Genomic DNA, 13,450 nt, shown 5'->3' on the forward strand with positions numbered 1-13,450 from the left:
ATTCTCCCTGGCAGTAAATCTTAAAAGCCTTTTTTATTTCCCTTTAAAACGGCGCCGCATTAATAAGGAAGCTGCATTTGTGGCATGAGCAGCAGATGAGGAGCTACGTGCTCAATAAAACCCAAACAGCTGCTATTGTTCTTGACTGGTCCCAGCACCTGAGACCATGATGCTGCTACACTGGTGGGGTGGATGATGGATGGATGGATGGATGGATGGGTGGATGGACGAGGATGGATGGGTGGATGGACCAGTGATCATCCTACATCTCCACGGTATCTGACTGAGCGTTGCCTTGATGATGGTCAGGCTCACTGAGCAGTTCAGGAGAGGATGGATCAGTAACCTCGGCTCCACTCAACCCCTGTAGGGTGGACGTCCTGATTGGAACGTCCTGCTTGGACGTCCTGCAGCTGTTTGGATAAAAAACTTTGCAGCGCTGTAAGATTCATTGTTACGACAAAGACATGATCAACCATAACACAAACTTTTCTTAGAACTAAATTGTCAGTGAAATTTTTCTGATCCAAGCTGATTTTAAAAGGTTTGTTGTGGATTATTACTACAGGAACAACCAGAGGAACAAGCTAAAATAAAGAGGTGAAACACGACAGGAAAAACAACATGTTGGTTTGTGGTGATTTCACTTGAATCACCTGAATTCGATGAGATCATCGACTGTTATGGGCTGTCCCATTTCTCCCAGTTAAACCAATGCAGTCGTCTAAAGTCCTGTCCTGATGATGAAGAGGTCTTCCTCATATAATGATTATAGGCAGGTTACAGCCTAAAGAGGGAGTCATGCACATTTATAATGGAAAATCCTTTAATAACCTTAAAGTCCATTAGTCCTTTTTCTACATAGTAACCAGTTTGGGGGATAAGATCCAGATTCCTTAATTATTATGTTGTATGAATGAGAACCAAATATCTCCATTATCTTCCAGATCCGTGGTGGCTGAACCTCATTGCAGCAGCCGCTTCAGTTGTCCTCACCATCGGTTGCCTCACAGTTTTCATATATAAAAGGAGAAAAGGCACTGGTAAGTTTCATGATGTTAATGAAATGTCAGTGTAAAATGATGTGCAAGTCCACAATAATCATTGTTCTATTTTTATTGTGTCAGGTGGTGATGAAAACCGCAGGAACGACAACGAGGTGGGATTTTACCCTGTAAAAGCAACATTCTGATGTTTTCTAATGTGCCTTGGCGTCATTATGATTCCCCGGTTTTATCTAAAGTGTTCCACTAAGAACCCAACCAGCACCAAGAGCATAAACCTCATCTCTGTCCTCTCTTAATGCTGTTGTTCCACTGTCGCCTGGGTTGATTTGGTTTGGGCACTTGAGTCCAGAAAGAGTTGAGGAAGATGCTTTTTTCCTCCATAGCACAATAACACATTAAAAAGGTTCGGACAGACTTTTGTATGCACAGAAACATTTTGAAAAATATTTTAAAAACTTGTCAGAAATAAAAGGAAGAGCAGCCAAACTCTGAACCACAAAAGATCTCTTGGGGAAGCTTTTTTGACCCAAATACATTCTCAAAGAAAGAGAAGTTGAAAAAAAGTCTGTCAAAGTGTAGAAAATGAGAGATAAAGTGTGACCCCTTAGGAGGAAGTGCGAACATTGAAACTTCTTAATGTAGAACTGAGTCGCACATTTTCGTCTCTTTAGGTCAAAAATGAGGAGAACATTTGTTACGCCTCCATCAGCTACAAGAGCACCAACGGTGGAGCCCAGGTACAACGATAACGGGTCCTTGTTTGCCTTCACAGAAGCTTTCACAGATGCTAAAATATGTTCAGCCTTGGTTTGGTACATAACTGAATACATTTGTAAAAGATTTAGGGTTATTTTTTGATTTTTGACCCACCTTCATTATTTTCACATTTGTCCATGATGGATTTGAAGTCAACATCATCCATCAAAGGAGTTCAAACAAAAAGGAATCAGTTTGTTTGGTTGTCAATTCTGTTTCGTTTTTTTTCCTTCAGGATTTTGGTGATGAAGGTGATCACAATGTGACCTACAGCACTGTGAGAATGTCAGCACCAACACAACCATCACAGCTCAAATAATAGCAGCCAAGAACTTTTTTATTTGTTTGTCTGTTTTTGTTTTATTTGTTCTTGTATGTGCAGAGGTTTTTTGTTAAGAAATGTTTTAGTCCTATATTGTATTACCTGTTAAATAAGTAAATGTAGTCCAAATATGTTTCATTTAGAAGCATATTTTGGTTGATGAGCAAATAGGAGGCTGCATATTTAATTGAATTTCATTCATTTTTAATCGTTTTAATTACCTTTTTCATTCTCTTCCTTTTTTCTTGTTCTTTTCAATGACAGCTTTGGTTTTGTAGCATTAAATAACAAAGTGTGTTTACTGTAAGTATGAAATTAAAAGCTATTTCAAACAATGTTTCTTGGAGTCAACTCAGTGGTGAAGACTTTAAAGTATTATTTGTACAATTGGTGTTATTAATATCGGGGACGTTTTAATTCAACCCAAAATTAGGAGGCACTTCTGCCACTGACCAGCAGGGGGCACTAGAGCTCCTTCACCGATGCAGGTTTGCAGACAGCAGCTGTTGTTGCTGAGTAGAGCTCCAGCCTACAGGTATGATTAATGTCTGCATGCCCTGTTCTCAGATGAAGTGCAGAGGAAATGAAGTTGTTCAAAAGAAGTGAATCAACAGGAGATCCTTCAAGAAACAAAGGTGCTAAAAAGAAAATGAGAAGAGGTGCAGATTTGAAGTATATTTCCTCAAAACTAAATCAAAACAGGATTTTGAATTTGGCAGCTCGGTCAGTGGTATTTTAAAATTACTTTTATGATGCATTACAAATAGAATTAAAAAACTAACCGGAAGGAGACTTTTGGAAATACTGACAATCCCAGTGTGTCAGAAGCTGCTCCACAAAAAAAACAGGTCAACCTTTAAAACACAACATCAGCTCCAAGCTTAATGCTCATGACAGTTTATCAAAAAACCTCCCTGAGTCCAACTTAAATGAACGACCATAAACTGCCCAATCAAGAGTCACAATCACTCATCTGTGTCTGTGCGTACCTCCATAAACACTGACTTTGTGGAACTTACACATGCACACACTCTCACACACACACTTAAGGACAGTCGTTACCGTGCATGTGAAGCATGAAGTAATTGCAGTGGTGGTGGTGGTGGTGGGGTCAGTAATGCAACTCGGGACAAAGAGCTGTCAAACAAAGTGATTCTGCTTCACCGACGACCCCCAACAGGACACATTCCGATCGGGTGGCACCGGGCTAACTGGAGAGGGGGGGCCGGGACATGAGGAAATGATTCATGGGGATTTGAAGACTACTCTTCTGCCGGTAGCATCATTATAACATGCTTTTCATTGTTGTAGTTGGATTTTTTTGGGGTCATCTTTAAAATGGAGAATTTCTCCTTTTTAGCACCACATCAACCTGAGCTGGCTGCAGGAATTAGAGTAATTACATCATCACGCATACAAATGAGCTAATTTAGCTTTGCCCCACCTCTCTACGGGTCAGTAGGACCATGACCCAATTTAACCGTCCAATAAGGAACAGAGCAAAAATCTCCTGAGCCAATGGGACCCGTGGCCCTGCCCACCTGCATGCATAATAATAAGGCGCGGAATAATAACACACTGGGGGGAAACTTGAACGACCACAGCTCACTCACTGGGCTCTTCAGAATACTTGGTCTCTGAAAAACCATCACCATGGTCGACGCCTTCTGTGCAACCTGGAAACTGGTGGAGTGGAGAGCGAGAACTTTGATGATTACATGAAAGCCCTCGGTCAGTAATGTGCTTCTACCGTTTGCTTTGCTCTTTTTCTTTGATCTCAGTGTTGAAATGTGCTTCATATGTCATGTCCCAGGCGTGGGCTTCGCCACCCGACAGGTCGGGAACGTGACCAAACCGACCGTCATCATCAGCCTGGAGGGCGATAGATAAGGTGGTGGTTCGCACCCAGAGCACCTTCAAAAACACAGAGATCTCCTTCAAGCTGGGGGAGGAGTTTGATGAAACCACCGCCGACGACAGGAACTGTAAAAGTAAGAACAAACACTTTCAATCATCTCAGATCGGCATATTCTGGAGTAATCAAGATTAATTGGCCACACTTTTCAGTACGGTCACCATGTGTTGTGTCTCTCAGTCTACAGTGTCTCTGGAGGGAGACAAGTTGGTCCACGTCCAAAAGTGGGACGGCAAAGAGACCACGTTCGTCAGAGAGATCAAGGACGGCAAGATGGTCATGGTACGTTTCTGTCTAAAGTGAACTATGACATAAATAACATCTAAAAGTATAGCATCATGGAACGTAGGCCCAACTACTTTGTTTTTAGTGTTGTTCAATATGAGGGATTACACTGTAAAACAAGAACACTTACTGAGCTATAATTTAATGGTCTACTTTATATTTTTTTTCTGTGTGATTTCTGGGCAGCAGCAAAATCAACACACATGTAGAAATACACATTCCCACATGTCCAGTCAAATCCCAAATCAAAACAGACATTGACGAGGCCCTGGAGGGACTCCCAGGTAGCAACTTAAGTGTGAATGTGATGGAACTAAATGTAACATGAAGATTCAAAGTTGTTAAAGCAGAAGTGAAAGGGGATGGGTTTCCAAAATGGTATGTAAATGTGTAAGTGTTGCCTGGAATAAGATCCCAAAAACTTTCAACATTCCTATTCCTGAAGTAAACACAAAATGTTGATGAAGATTGTGCAGGAAGTTGTCTCAGTGGTGGACAGTGGTGATGCTGAAGGTGACTGTGGTGGTACCGGTCCAACCCCTGCTTGGCCACATTATGCACAAAATCCCTGGACTGGTTCTTAAGGAACTTCTCAAACTTCTTGAAGGCTTTTTTGTTCGTCACAAACCAGTCCTGCATAGGGCAGAAATGCAAATGTTAGGAGAAAAACCTGCCGTGCATCACAGGACGGCGAGCAGAGCAGAACATCCGATACCTCCGAGTGGATAGAGTTGATGTGGTATTTGACTCCACTTTCAGAGTTGAACTCTTTATTGCAGATCAGACACCTGTACTTTCCTGCCTCAAATTCACCCTGAGATCACAGGAAATACCATCACTCGGAATGTCAGCCACAAAAAATGATTCATCAGACGTGTGAACAATCTTCAAGCGTCCCAGATCTACACCAGGCAGTTCCTGCTTCTGTCCACAGACCAGGGTCACTCAGGGATGTTTTTCAGAGTTAAAGAAAGATGCCGACGTACCTTCGTACACAGTCCCAGATGAGCCTTCAGCCCCGACACACTGGTGTAGGTGGAGCAACAACCCTGCAACAGTTACCAGCAGCTTCAGTTACAGAAGGAAATAACCCCAAAAGAAGACATTTTTAGAATATCCAGAAGATTATAAACTGACCATAAATAGGTCTTTTTGTTCCATAACGGCACACATTAATCTGCAGTTCCACTGTCAAATGTTGGGAACATGTGATCAATAACTGATCACTGTTGATTCTCTGCATCGGTCTGTGGTCCAGCTCATGTTGGCAGACTTATCAAGTCCAGTAAAAAGAACCCTCCAGAGATTTTGTGCGATGTCATCATGAAAACATGTGTTTCTTCCTAACAATGACTGTTTTTAGACTGCCAGATTATAATAGAACGTTTTAGGCAGATTATTTTGAGGGTGTCTGTGGATCAATCTGATTAATCACAATTCAGACACGGGACCCAGCAATTCAAGTGTTCTTCATTCACATCAGAGATAAATGAAAGGTGGATAAAGGTGGATGTACTGTGCACATTTCTGTACAGCAGAGCTCCCAGGCCAGACTGGAGCCTGCAGGCAGCTCAGGGGGACTTCAGTGAATACCTGCTCCCTCTCTTTCCCACTTCCTAAACCCCTGAAGTGGGTCAGCAGCTGTAATTTTCTGTCACTGTTCTTCCATTAATGCATTTATATATTTTTATGGCCCTTTTGAGTTTAAGATGAAGCATCTTCTACCTGGTTGGGACATTTGACCTTCCTCCGCAGCTTCACCTCATTCTTCCACTTCCTCAGCACATCTTGGCTGAAGGCGGGCAGGCCCGGCCGGGCGTACTTCAACTAGGAGACATAAAAACGTGAACGAGCACAACAGAATGTCCCGCGTCTGTCCTTCCAGATGTCCTCACCTTTTTATCATCAGGCACCAGGTCCGACTGAAACTTCCTCTTGGGCCAGTCTTTGGGCAGCTCATTGTTGGCGATCTCAGCCAGGTGAAAGTTGGCCACCTGGGCCGAGGCTCGCTGCACCCGACCACTGGCCGTCCTCTCCGGTTTGGCCTCACTCTGAGCATTCTGGGCCTCATCTTCATCGCTCTTCAGCGGCATCTGTGAAGGTGTTGGGTGGAAGGAGAAAATAGCATCCATACATTATTATATCATTCTCATTTGTTACTTTATATTCACTGTTTTTTTTAATGTTGTGTTGATTAGGTAAATACTATCATATAAAAGGATATTTGGTTACTGGCATCACTTATTTCACTATCATTTTACGGCAATTACCATTTATAACACCACTTCTATTGCTGTTTTAATTGTAAATGGTGGTAGAAGTGGTGCAAGTAATGACAGAAACCCGAGTTGATGTCATTTAAATTGGAATTCTCACACTATATATTACTTATCTTTCATGCACTTCTTGGACCTTCAGTCCTCATACCTCCTGCCATACCTCCTACAGAATTTATTTGGATTACATATATTTGGAAATAAGCAGAGTCCTGCAGAGCGCTGACTTATTATTATTCTGTTTACAGGAATCACTAACTGCTCATCAAGACTAGCTCATAAGTAGTCATCTTTGTAACTGAAGGTGAAAATCCCATTGTGACGTCGCTGACCTGGTCTTGAAGCTATTTGCATGTGCCTGAGAGCACAAGTGGCGTTGGGTGCTGTGACTCACAGGAGCGTGCTCCGATCTCAGGTGATACTCCAGACCCGCTTTGGACTTGTAGGGTTTCCCACAGTGGGAGCAGTTGAGCAGCAGCTTCTCCAGCTCAGACTCCTGCTTCCCACACTTCCTCATGTGGTACACGTATCCCATGATGCTGCTGAATGCCGCGTTGCAGCCCTGACAGAAAAGTTGAAGGTTGGAGCTCCTCATCCTGATGCATCTCACCACAAACAGCTAGTTTACCTCTTTGGAGCATTTTAACTTTCCGAGTCTCTTCAGGATTTTGCGTAGTTTCTCTTTGATCACACGATCGTCCAGGTCCTTGGCGTCATTTGACAAGGGCTAAAACCAGTTTTAATGAAACTATTAGGAGAGAAAGAGTGAAATAGAAGAGGTCTGGAGGTCTGACGGTCGTTACCAGGTGGCTGTGGTCGGCCATGATGTGATACTTCATCCCTGTGGACGACTTCAGCTGCTTCCCACAGTGCTGGCAGGTAAAAGGTTGCTGCACATCAGGTTAAATAAAAGACAAACTTAATCACCACTAATTAAATCACCAATTCTTTAAAAGGCCTCCCTAAAAAGGCCTTATTTGAATAAATGTGGGCTGATGTTTGTGTTAGCGGCTCAAGCTCTGATTCTCTGTAGTGTTTGGCTGCTCAGGGCTCACCTGTCTGCAGTTCTCCATGTGCTTCTTCAGACCTTCAACCGTCTTCCTGCTCACACTTTTACACTTTGGACAACTGACTCTGCCTTTGGCCACAATCTGGATTTGCCAGCGCTCCTCCTCACTTCCTGGAAAAGCAAAAGAAGAAAGTTGTTTTTTGAGCGACAATGTTGGGTAATTTTTGGAATTCGTGAAGTCGTAACACGTGTTCCCTCTCTCCACCATGCAGGGTAGGTAGGAGGATCCTTTTTGATGGAGCTGACGGGGGGTTTCTGCTCATCGCTCCGATGCAGCGTGGACCCTTCACAAACACCGGCTCCATGCAACCTGAAATAACATACCGATCCAGTTCCTGTCATTTAATCTAAAAAATAAAAGCATGTGGCGAGGAAGAAAAAGAAATAACACTGGTAAATTCAGATTTTTTATTTTTTTGCTCAGGTCAACTTTATTGTCCAGCAACACATTTATATTCTTGGATGGCTTTCACATGACACACATGTGAGACTCTTTTCATGTGTTTGTGTATGTGTGTGTGTGTGATGTGATGAAAGCCATCCAGGTGTTTTCTGTGTTTTTGAGGCACATGACATGTCTACTAATGATGTGGGATGGTTGATGACCACCAAAGCAATCAGGACAAAACAGTGAGGGGTTTTACTTACGAGGTTGTCTGACCCCTGGAGGCCAAGAGGAGTCAGGAGGGGGGCTCTGCTCCACAGATCCTCTCTGGACTTTCTTCATGTTCAACTCTACACAGAACAAACAGAGAATGAGGTCACTCAATGAGCGTTGGACCAAAATACAGTTTGAAAACTATTTATTAATCTAGAAGTCTTTCAATATGAAATGCGTGATTGATAAGAGCCCACCAGGTCTCCATATGTGCTCTCGGTCTCTGCTGGTCTCACTCCAGGTTTGGTCCTGGTTTTGACCGGATCCCCAGACCTGCTCTGTCCCCGAGGAGCCCTGACCCCCTGCTGGATCTCTGTCTGCACCCCAAGCCTGATTGTGGCCTTCGTCTCCATCAGATACCCAGTCCTCCACAGGACCTTGTTCCTGACACACCACCCATACTGTTTCCACTCCGTCTTGTTCTTGGCTCCTGCCAGGAATCCATGTCTGGTCTGGAGGGAAGTGACCTACCCGGTCCCTGCCGGAGTTCCACATCTGGTCCTGGGTTTGATCTCCACCTGTGGCCACGGGGTTCCTCCTGTCCTTCCTGATGTTACAGTTCTTACCCTGAGGCAGGTGCTGCTTTTGCTTGTCTCTGGACCCTGAGTCCACACATTTTTTGCCCTCAGTCTTGGAGAGAGCCGCGGAGTAGGTGGAGCCATTGACCCAGGGTCAGTCCCATTAGAAAGTCCTCCTGATGACTTCACCGAGCAGCTGCTGGTGGGGTGATCTACTGCTTCTGTGGCAAGATCGTTGAACCTGTTTCAGAGAAAATGTATCCATTATTTTTATTATTGTTTCAAAGTTATGAGGTGACTTCTTGAAGTTTCTCACCTGAACAGTCTATCTGCGGCTCATCAGGTGTTTCTTACCTTTTTTTGCCGTAAGGTCTTTTCATCTTTAGAGGCTCGTGGTTGAGGCTCATCATTCTGCAGGACAGAAATAGATGATGCCTCTAACCGGCCAGTTTCACAACAGCAAAACAGCATATTCAGTGAACGAGTTCATCCTTACTTTGACTAATCCAACTGAATTCAGTTCACAGGTTCTCTGTGGCATCCGTTTAGAAGCTGCAGGAGAAACTAAATTGACGTAAAAGGGAAAAAATACATGTATGAAAACTAACGGTTTGATTACCTGGACACGGTTCACCACTTTTAGATTGTGACTTGACACATTCTTCTTTCTGAGCACATATAATGGTGACATATCCTCCCCGCTGTGAGAAGGGTCCATTCCAGGTGCACAAACACCATGTGGAAGCTATGGCTGTAAAAACAGGACAGAAAACATCGACATACGTGACCTCTTCTGCTGCAACAGATGTGCTCTTCTGCTGACCAGCTGACAGAAATAAAATAAATAAACACATGCAACCCTTGATTTGTCTCATACTCGTTATTTTTAGTTTTCCTGTCACAACGGGGCAAAAAATCTACAATTTCCACATGAGTAACTTTCAACAAACACAAGTGAACTGCTGTATGTATGTATATTTTCAACTTTTGTTCCTGTTTAGAATCAATGTTATTTCTTTATAACTTCTGCACAGAGATTGGTTCCTGAAAAACTGTGTGAAATATTACCATCACGCAGGACGTTTAACTGCAAATCTATCCGTGGGGAAATCACAGAATACACAAGATGAGGATAGAACAGTCAAAGAGAAGTACTCGTTTTTGCAGTATCCCCATTAAAACTGTTATTCCCGAGCTGGAGCGCACACACTTGAATCCACCATCATTGAAAGCGAACAATTTTTATTTTTTTTTATGACGTCAGACATAAAAACGAGTCGGACACTGCAGTTTAACAAAATCTGGTGTTGGCTAGTTAACCTGCTGCTCCCTGGTTTCCATTGTTTCCTGGCGGTTGGAGAAATACAGTGGTGACCGACGAAGCCTACCGTCCTACAGCTCACTCCCCCTGGAAGCACCCACTGCCTCCATGTCGTTCAGTCTGGCCTCCTCTGTCGCCTTCCCTTCCGGCAGCGAAACCCCCTAGGAGAGGCTAACGTCCAGGAAGGCCCGGGGCGGCTGTTAGGAACACTCCGGCGTTCAAGTTCGTGTCGATAGGAGGGAGACGAATCTCCACGCTGCTTCTGGCTGATGTGCAGCAGAATACAACACTCTCCCTGCTGCATCTGCTGTTGCCTTAACGGTCTGTCGTTAATTCGGCTACTCTTCCATGACCGACGTGGTTTCAACAAGTGTGAGGCGCAAGAAATGGAGGGAGTACTGGTAGGAATACGTAATTTTTTGTAAGGTTATCTGTGCATGGAGGGATATATATTCATCTGTGGGTGGAAATTGAAACCTCTTAAAAAGTGAACTTAGAATATCCTGAAATGTAAGCTGCCATTTTCCGTTGGTTGGGCCCTTTGCAGCTAGACTTGTTTATCAGTCAGTAGCTGCCAAAGCGACGTAATAATGCAACGTCACAATAATGCGACGCAGTGTTGAAATGTTTCATGATGCAAATAAAGCACACGTCGTCTCTCCTCGTGTGTAATTTGGGCTTGGTCGCATTAGAAAAAGAGCAAAGATTATATTTAGTGGTCAGGAATACGAGCAGACGTTGAAGGCAGCAGCAGCCAGCAGGTGGGCGTGTCCTCCCGCGAGCAGTCTTCCGGTGAGAGGTCGACAGCATCAGCGGGCAGGTCAACATTTTCATTAAAGTGATCCAACTTTGGCCAGATTTCAGCACTATTGAACACGTTTTTCATGTTTAATTTCTACGAATTTACCTGTAATCTTGGGCCAAAAATCAACGTGAGTGGTTTTTAGATTTAATAAAAGAAGGTTTTTTTTTATGAAAGATTATTTTCTCTACAGTCTATCGCTTGGCAGTTTTAAAACACAAATTTTGTTGAATTTTATGCTGTCATCCTCCATCTGTGTTCATGTTTATCATCATTGCACTTACTCTGTAATGTCATCAACAGGAAAGTAAAGGCCAGTCACATCCAGGAAGGAGCTCTGTTTTCTCTGGTAAGTGTGTGGCAGATCAGCCAGGAGGACTTCAAGGACATTATCATCCAGGAACGTAAGTAAAATGATGAATAAAGACGTGAAACCCTTGTTGGTGTGAGGCTGTAAACGTTCCCGTTTTTCTGTTTAGTTTGGGATGTTTCCGCTGTGTTGTGGGTGGGACTCCATGTTCTAGGGCTGATGTTCATGTTATCTCTTCATTTAATTAAATTTGCCTCCATCTTTTTTTTGTCTGTAAACAGATGGACCACACCACTGGTGAGCGCACAAATCATTTCATAAACCCACAACATACCAGCTGTGATGCTTTAAGTATACACAGAATAAAATAAAGCTCCATTACACCTGAAGATAAATGCAATGTTTTATGTTTGTAATATTATAAATCAGCTTTTAGAACACGAATGACAATGAAAACTGAACCTCCTCAATAAAATCATTTTCCTGTCAAAACTAAACTGACATTTTAGTTTGAAGCAGACACAGGGGGGGCGTGGGTGACATTTAGGATGGGTGTGTATTCTTGAAGAAAATAATCAACAAAATGAGCAAAAATCTGTGTTTTCCAAAGCCTCGCTGCATCTCACATCCAGCCAAAAGGCCTTCTCTGTTTTTAGTGACTTGGAAAAAGTTTTATGTCCACCTGGCGGGCTGCACTGGTGGGGCTCATCTTCACATTGTGGACCTCCTGAAACAGCTGAACCAGAGTGAGGTTTTCTCTCCAGAAGAAAGTGATTACATTGTGGTTTTCTGTCCTGTGAGGTCACACATTAGGACTGACATCTCTGTAGCCTTGGAGACTGTTCCAGGTAACCCTTCTTTGTGTCCTGCTCCTCTTATTTGTATGATTTTCAACCAACAATTTGGAACATTGTGTGTTTTCTTGACTGCGAACAGAATAAAACCTGACCGTCTGCAACTCCTTCTTCCTTCCAGCCTTGAAACCGACAATCCTGGTGGTGCTGCATCACACCTTTGACCCTGATTCTGTTGAAGCTGACAGCAAGAGGCAGGTGTGCAACCGCCTCCCAGACCTCTGCTCACCGTGGACTGTCTTTCAACGAGGGCAAACTCCTCAGCAGCAACACAATAAAGCGGCTTACATGGAGATCATCAAGCTCATCGCCACATCTTACCAGGGTTATGTTAATAAGGTAAAGATGGCACATTTCCTGCCACTGTCTCCTCTTAAATGCTTCTGTTTCACACTAATCTTTGTCCTCCGTACTCCTGCCTGCTTTCTGGACATCACTCTTTATGGTAAGCCATGAACTCCTTACTCAGATAAATTCAGTCACTCTGGATGTAAATATTGAAACAACAGCATTTCTGTGGATGTTGACAGTCTTTAATCCATGTACTGCATCAAACAACTCTAATTTAGCTATTTTTCCACTTCATTTTAGGGTTGCCATTCAACAGAGGATGAAATTTGTGATTTTAGTTACTATTATAGCTGTATTTTTTGTTGTTGAGGCAGTATGTGCGGCTGGGGAAGACTGTCTCCGACTCCGTCACCATCAGCACCGGATCACCCCAGGGCTGTGTACTTTCCCCCCTCCTCTTCTCCCTGTACACAAACTGCTGCACCTCAAGCCACCAGTCTGTCAAACTGATCAAGTTTGCGGATGACACCACCCTCATCGGGCTCATCTCCAATGGAGACGAGACTGCCTACAGGAGGGAGGTGGCTCGACTGGTGTCCTGGTGCGGACACAACAACCTGCAGCTGAACGCTCAGAGACAGTGGAGATGATTGTGGACTTCAGGAAAGTTACAGCCCCTTGCCCCCCCTTGCCCTTATGGACTCCCCCGTCACCATCACGGACTCCTTCCGCTTCCTGGGCACCACCATCACCCGGGACCTTAAGTGGGAGCCAACCATCAGCTCCCTCATCAAGAAGGCCCAGCAAAGGATGTTCTTCCTACGGAAGCTGAGGAAGCTCAATCTGCCTCCCAGGATGTTGGCGCAGTTTTATACGGCCATCATCGAGTCCATCCTCACCTCCTCCATCACCGTGTGGTTGCTGGTGCCACCGTCAGGGACAGACTGAGGCTGCAGCGCGTCGTGCGCGCTGCCGAGAAGGTGATCGGCTGCAGGCTCCCATCCATCCAGGACCTGTATATCTCCAGGACCCGGAGGTGTGCAGGTCGGATCACGGCGACCTTCCC

The 13,450-nt window shown here is 44.1% G+C and overlaps 1 protein-coding gene, 2 long non-coding RNA genes and 1 pseudogene across 5 annotated transcripts; 2 read left to right on the forward strand and 2 right to left on the reverse strand.

Moving 5' to 3' along the window:
- The first annotated feature begins 1,128 nt into the window (after positions 1 to 1,128).
- On the forward strand, positions 1,129 to 2,422 carry LOC130516351 (uncharacterized). Its single transcript, XR_008947454.1, has 3 exons — positions 1,129 to 1,159; positions 1,679 to 1,744; positions 1,999 to 2,422. It is a non-coding gene; the product is annotated as an uncharacterized LOC130516351 (long non-coding RNA).
- A 1,139-nt stretch (positions 2,423 to 3,561) lies between these two features.
- LOC130516537 (fatty acid-binding protein, brain-like) lies at positions 3,562 to 4,425 on the forward strand (annotated as a pseudogene).
- On the reverse strand, positions 4,412 to 7,838 carry LOC130516538 (zinc finger protein 512-like). Its single transcript, XM_057017648.1, has 9 exons — positions 7,617 to 7,838; positions 7,365 to 7,451; positions 7,190 to 7,288; positions 6,956 to 7,123; positions 6,181 to 6,378; positions 6,011 to 6,112; positions 5,272 to 5,334; positions 5,001 to 5,099; positions 4,412 to 4,918 (listed from the first exon to the last, which is right to left on the reverse strand). The coding sequence occupies exons 1-9, from the start codon at positions 7,836 to 7,838 to the stop codon at positions 4,427 to 4,429; spliced, it is 1,530 nt and encodes a 509-aa protein (XP_056873628.1). The 3' UTR covers positions 4,412 to 4,426.
- A 99-nt stretch (positions 7,839 to 7,937) lies between these two features.
- Positions 7,938 to 10,381, reverse strand: LOC130516340 (uncharacterized). 3 transcript variants are annotated; one of them, XR_008947436.1, is made up of 7 exons: positions 10,195 to 10,381; positions 9,426 to 9,557; positions 9,303 to 9,358; positions 9,161 to 9,217; positions 8,486 to 9,047; positions 8,279 to 8,365; positions 7,938 to 7,977 (listed from the first exon to the last, which is right to left on the reverse strand). It is a non-coding gene; the product is annotated as an uncharacterized LOC130516340 (long non-coding RNA). The 3 variants fall into 3 exon arrangements; XR_008947438.1 differs by having other exon boundaries at positions 9,123 to 9,217; XR_008947437.1 differs by having other exon boundaries at positions 10,127 to 10,268.
- Positions 10,382 to 13,450: the final 3,069 nt, after the last annotated feature.

The sequence above is a fragment of the Takifugu flavidus genome, chromosome 19 (genome assembly GCF_003711565.1).
Source record: "Takifugu flavidus isolate HTHZ2018 chromosome 19, ASM371156v2, whole genome shotgun sequence".
In the NCBI taxonomy this organism is placed as follows: domain Eukaryota; kingdom Metazoa; phylum Chordata; class Actinopteri; order Tetraodontiformes; family Tetraodontidae; genus Takifugu; species Takifugu flavidus.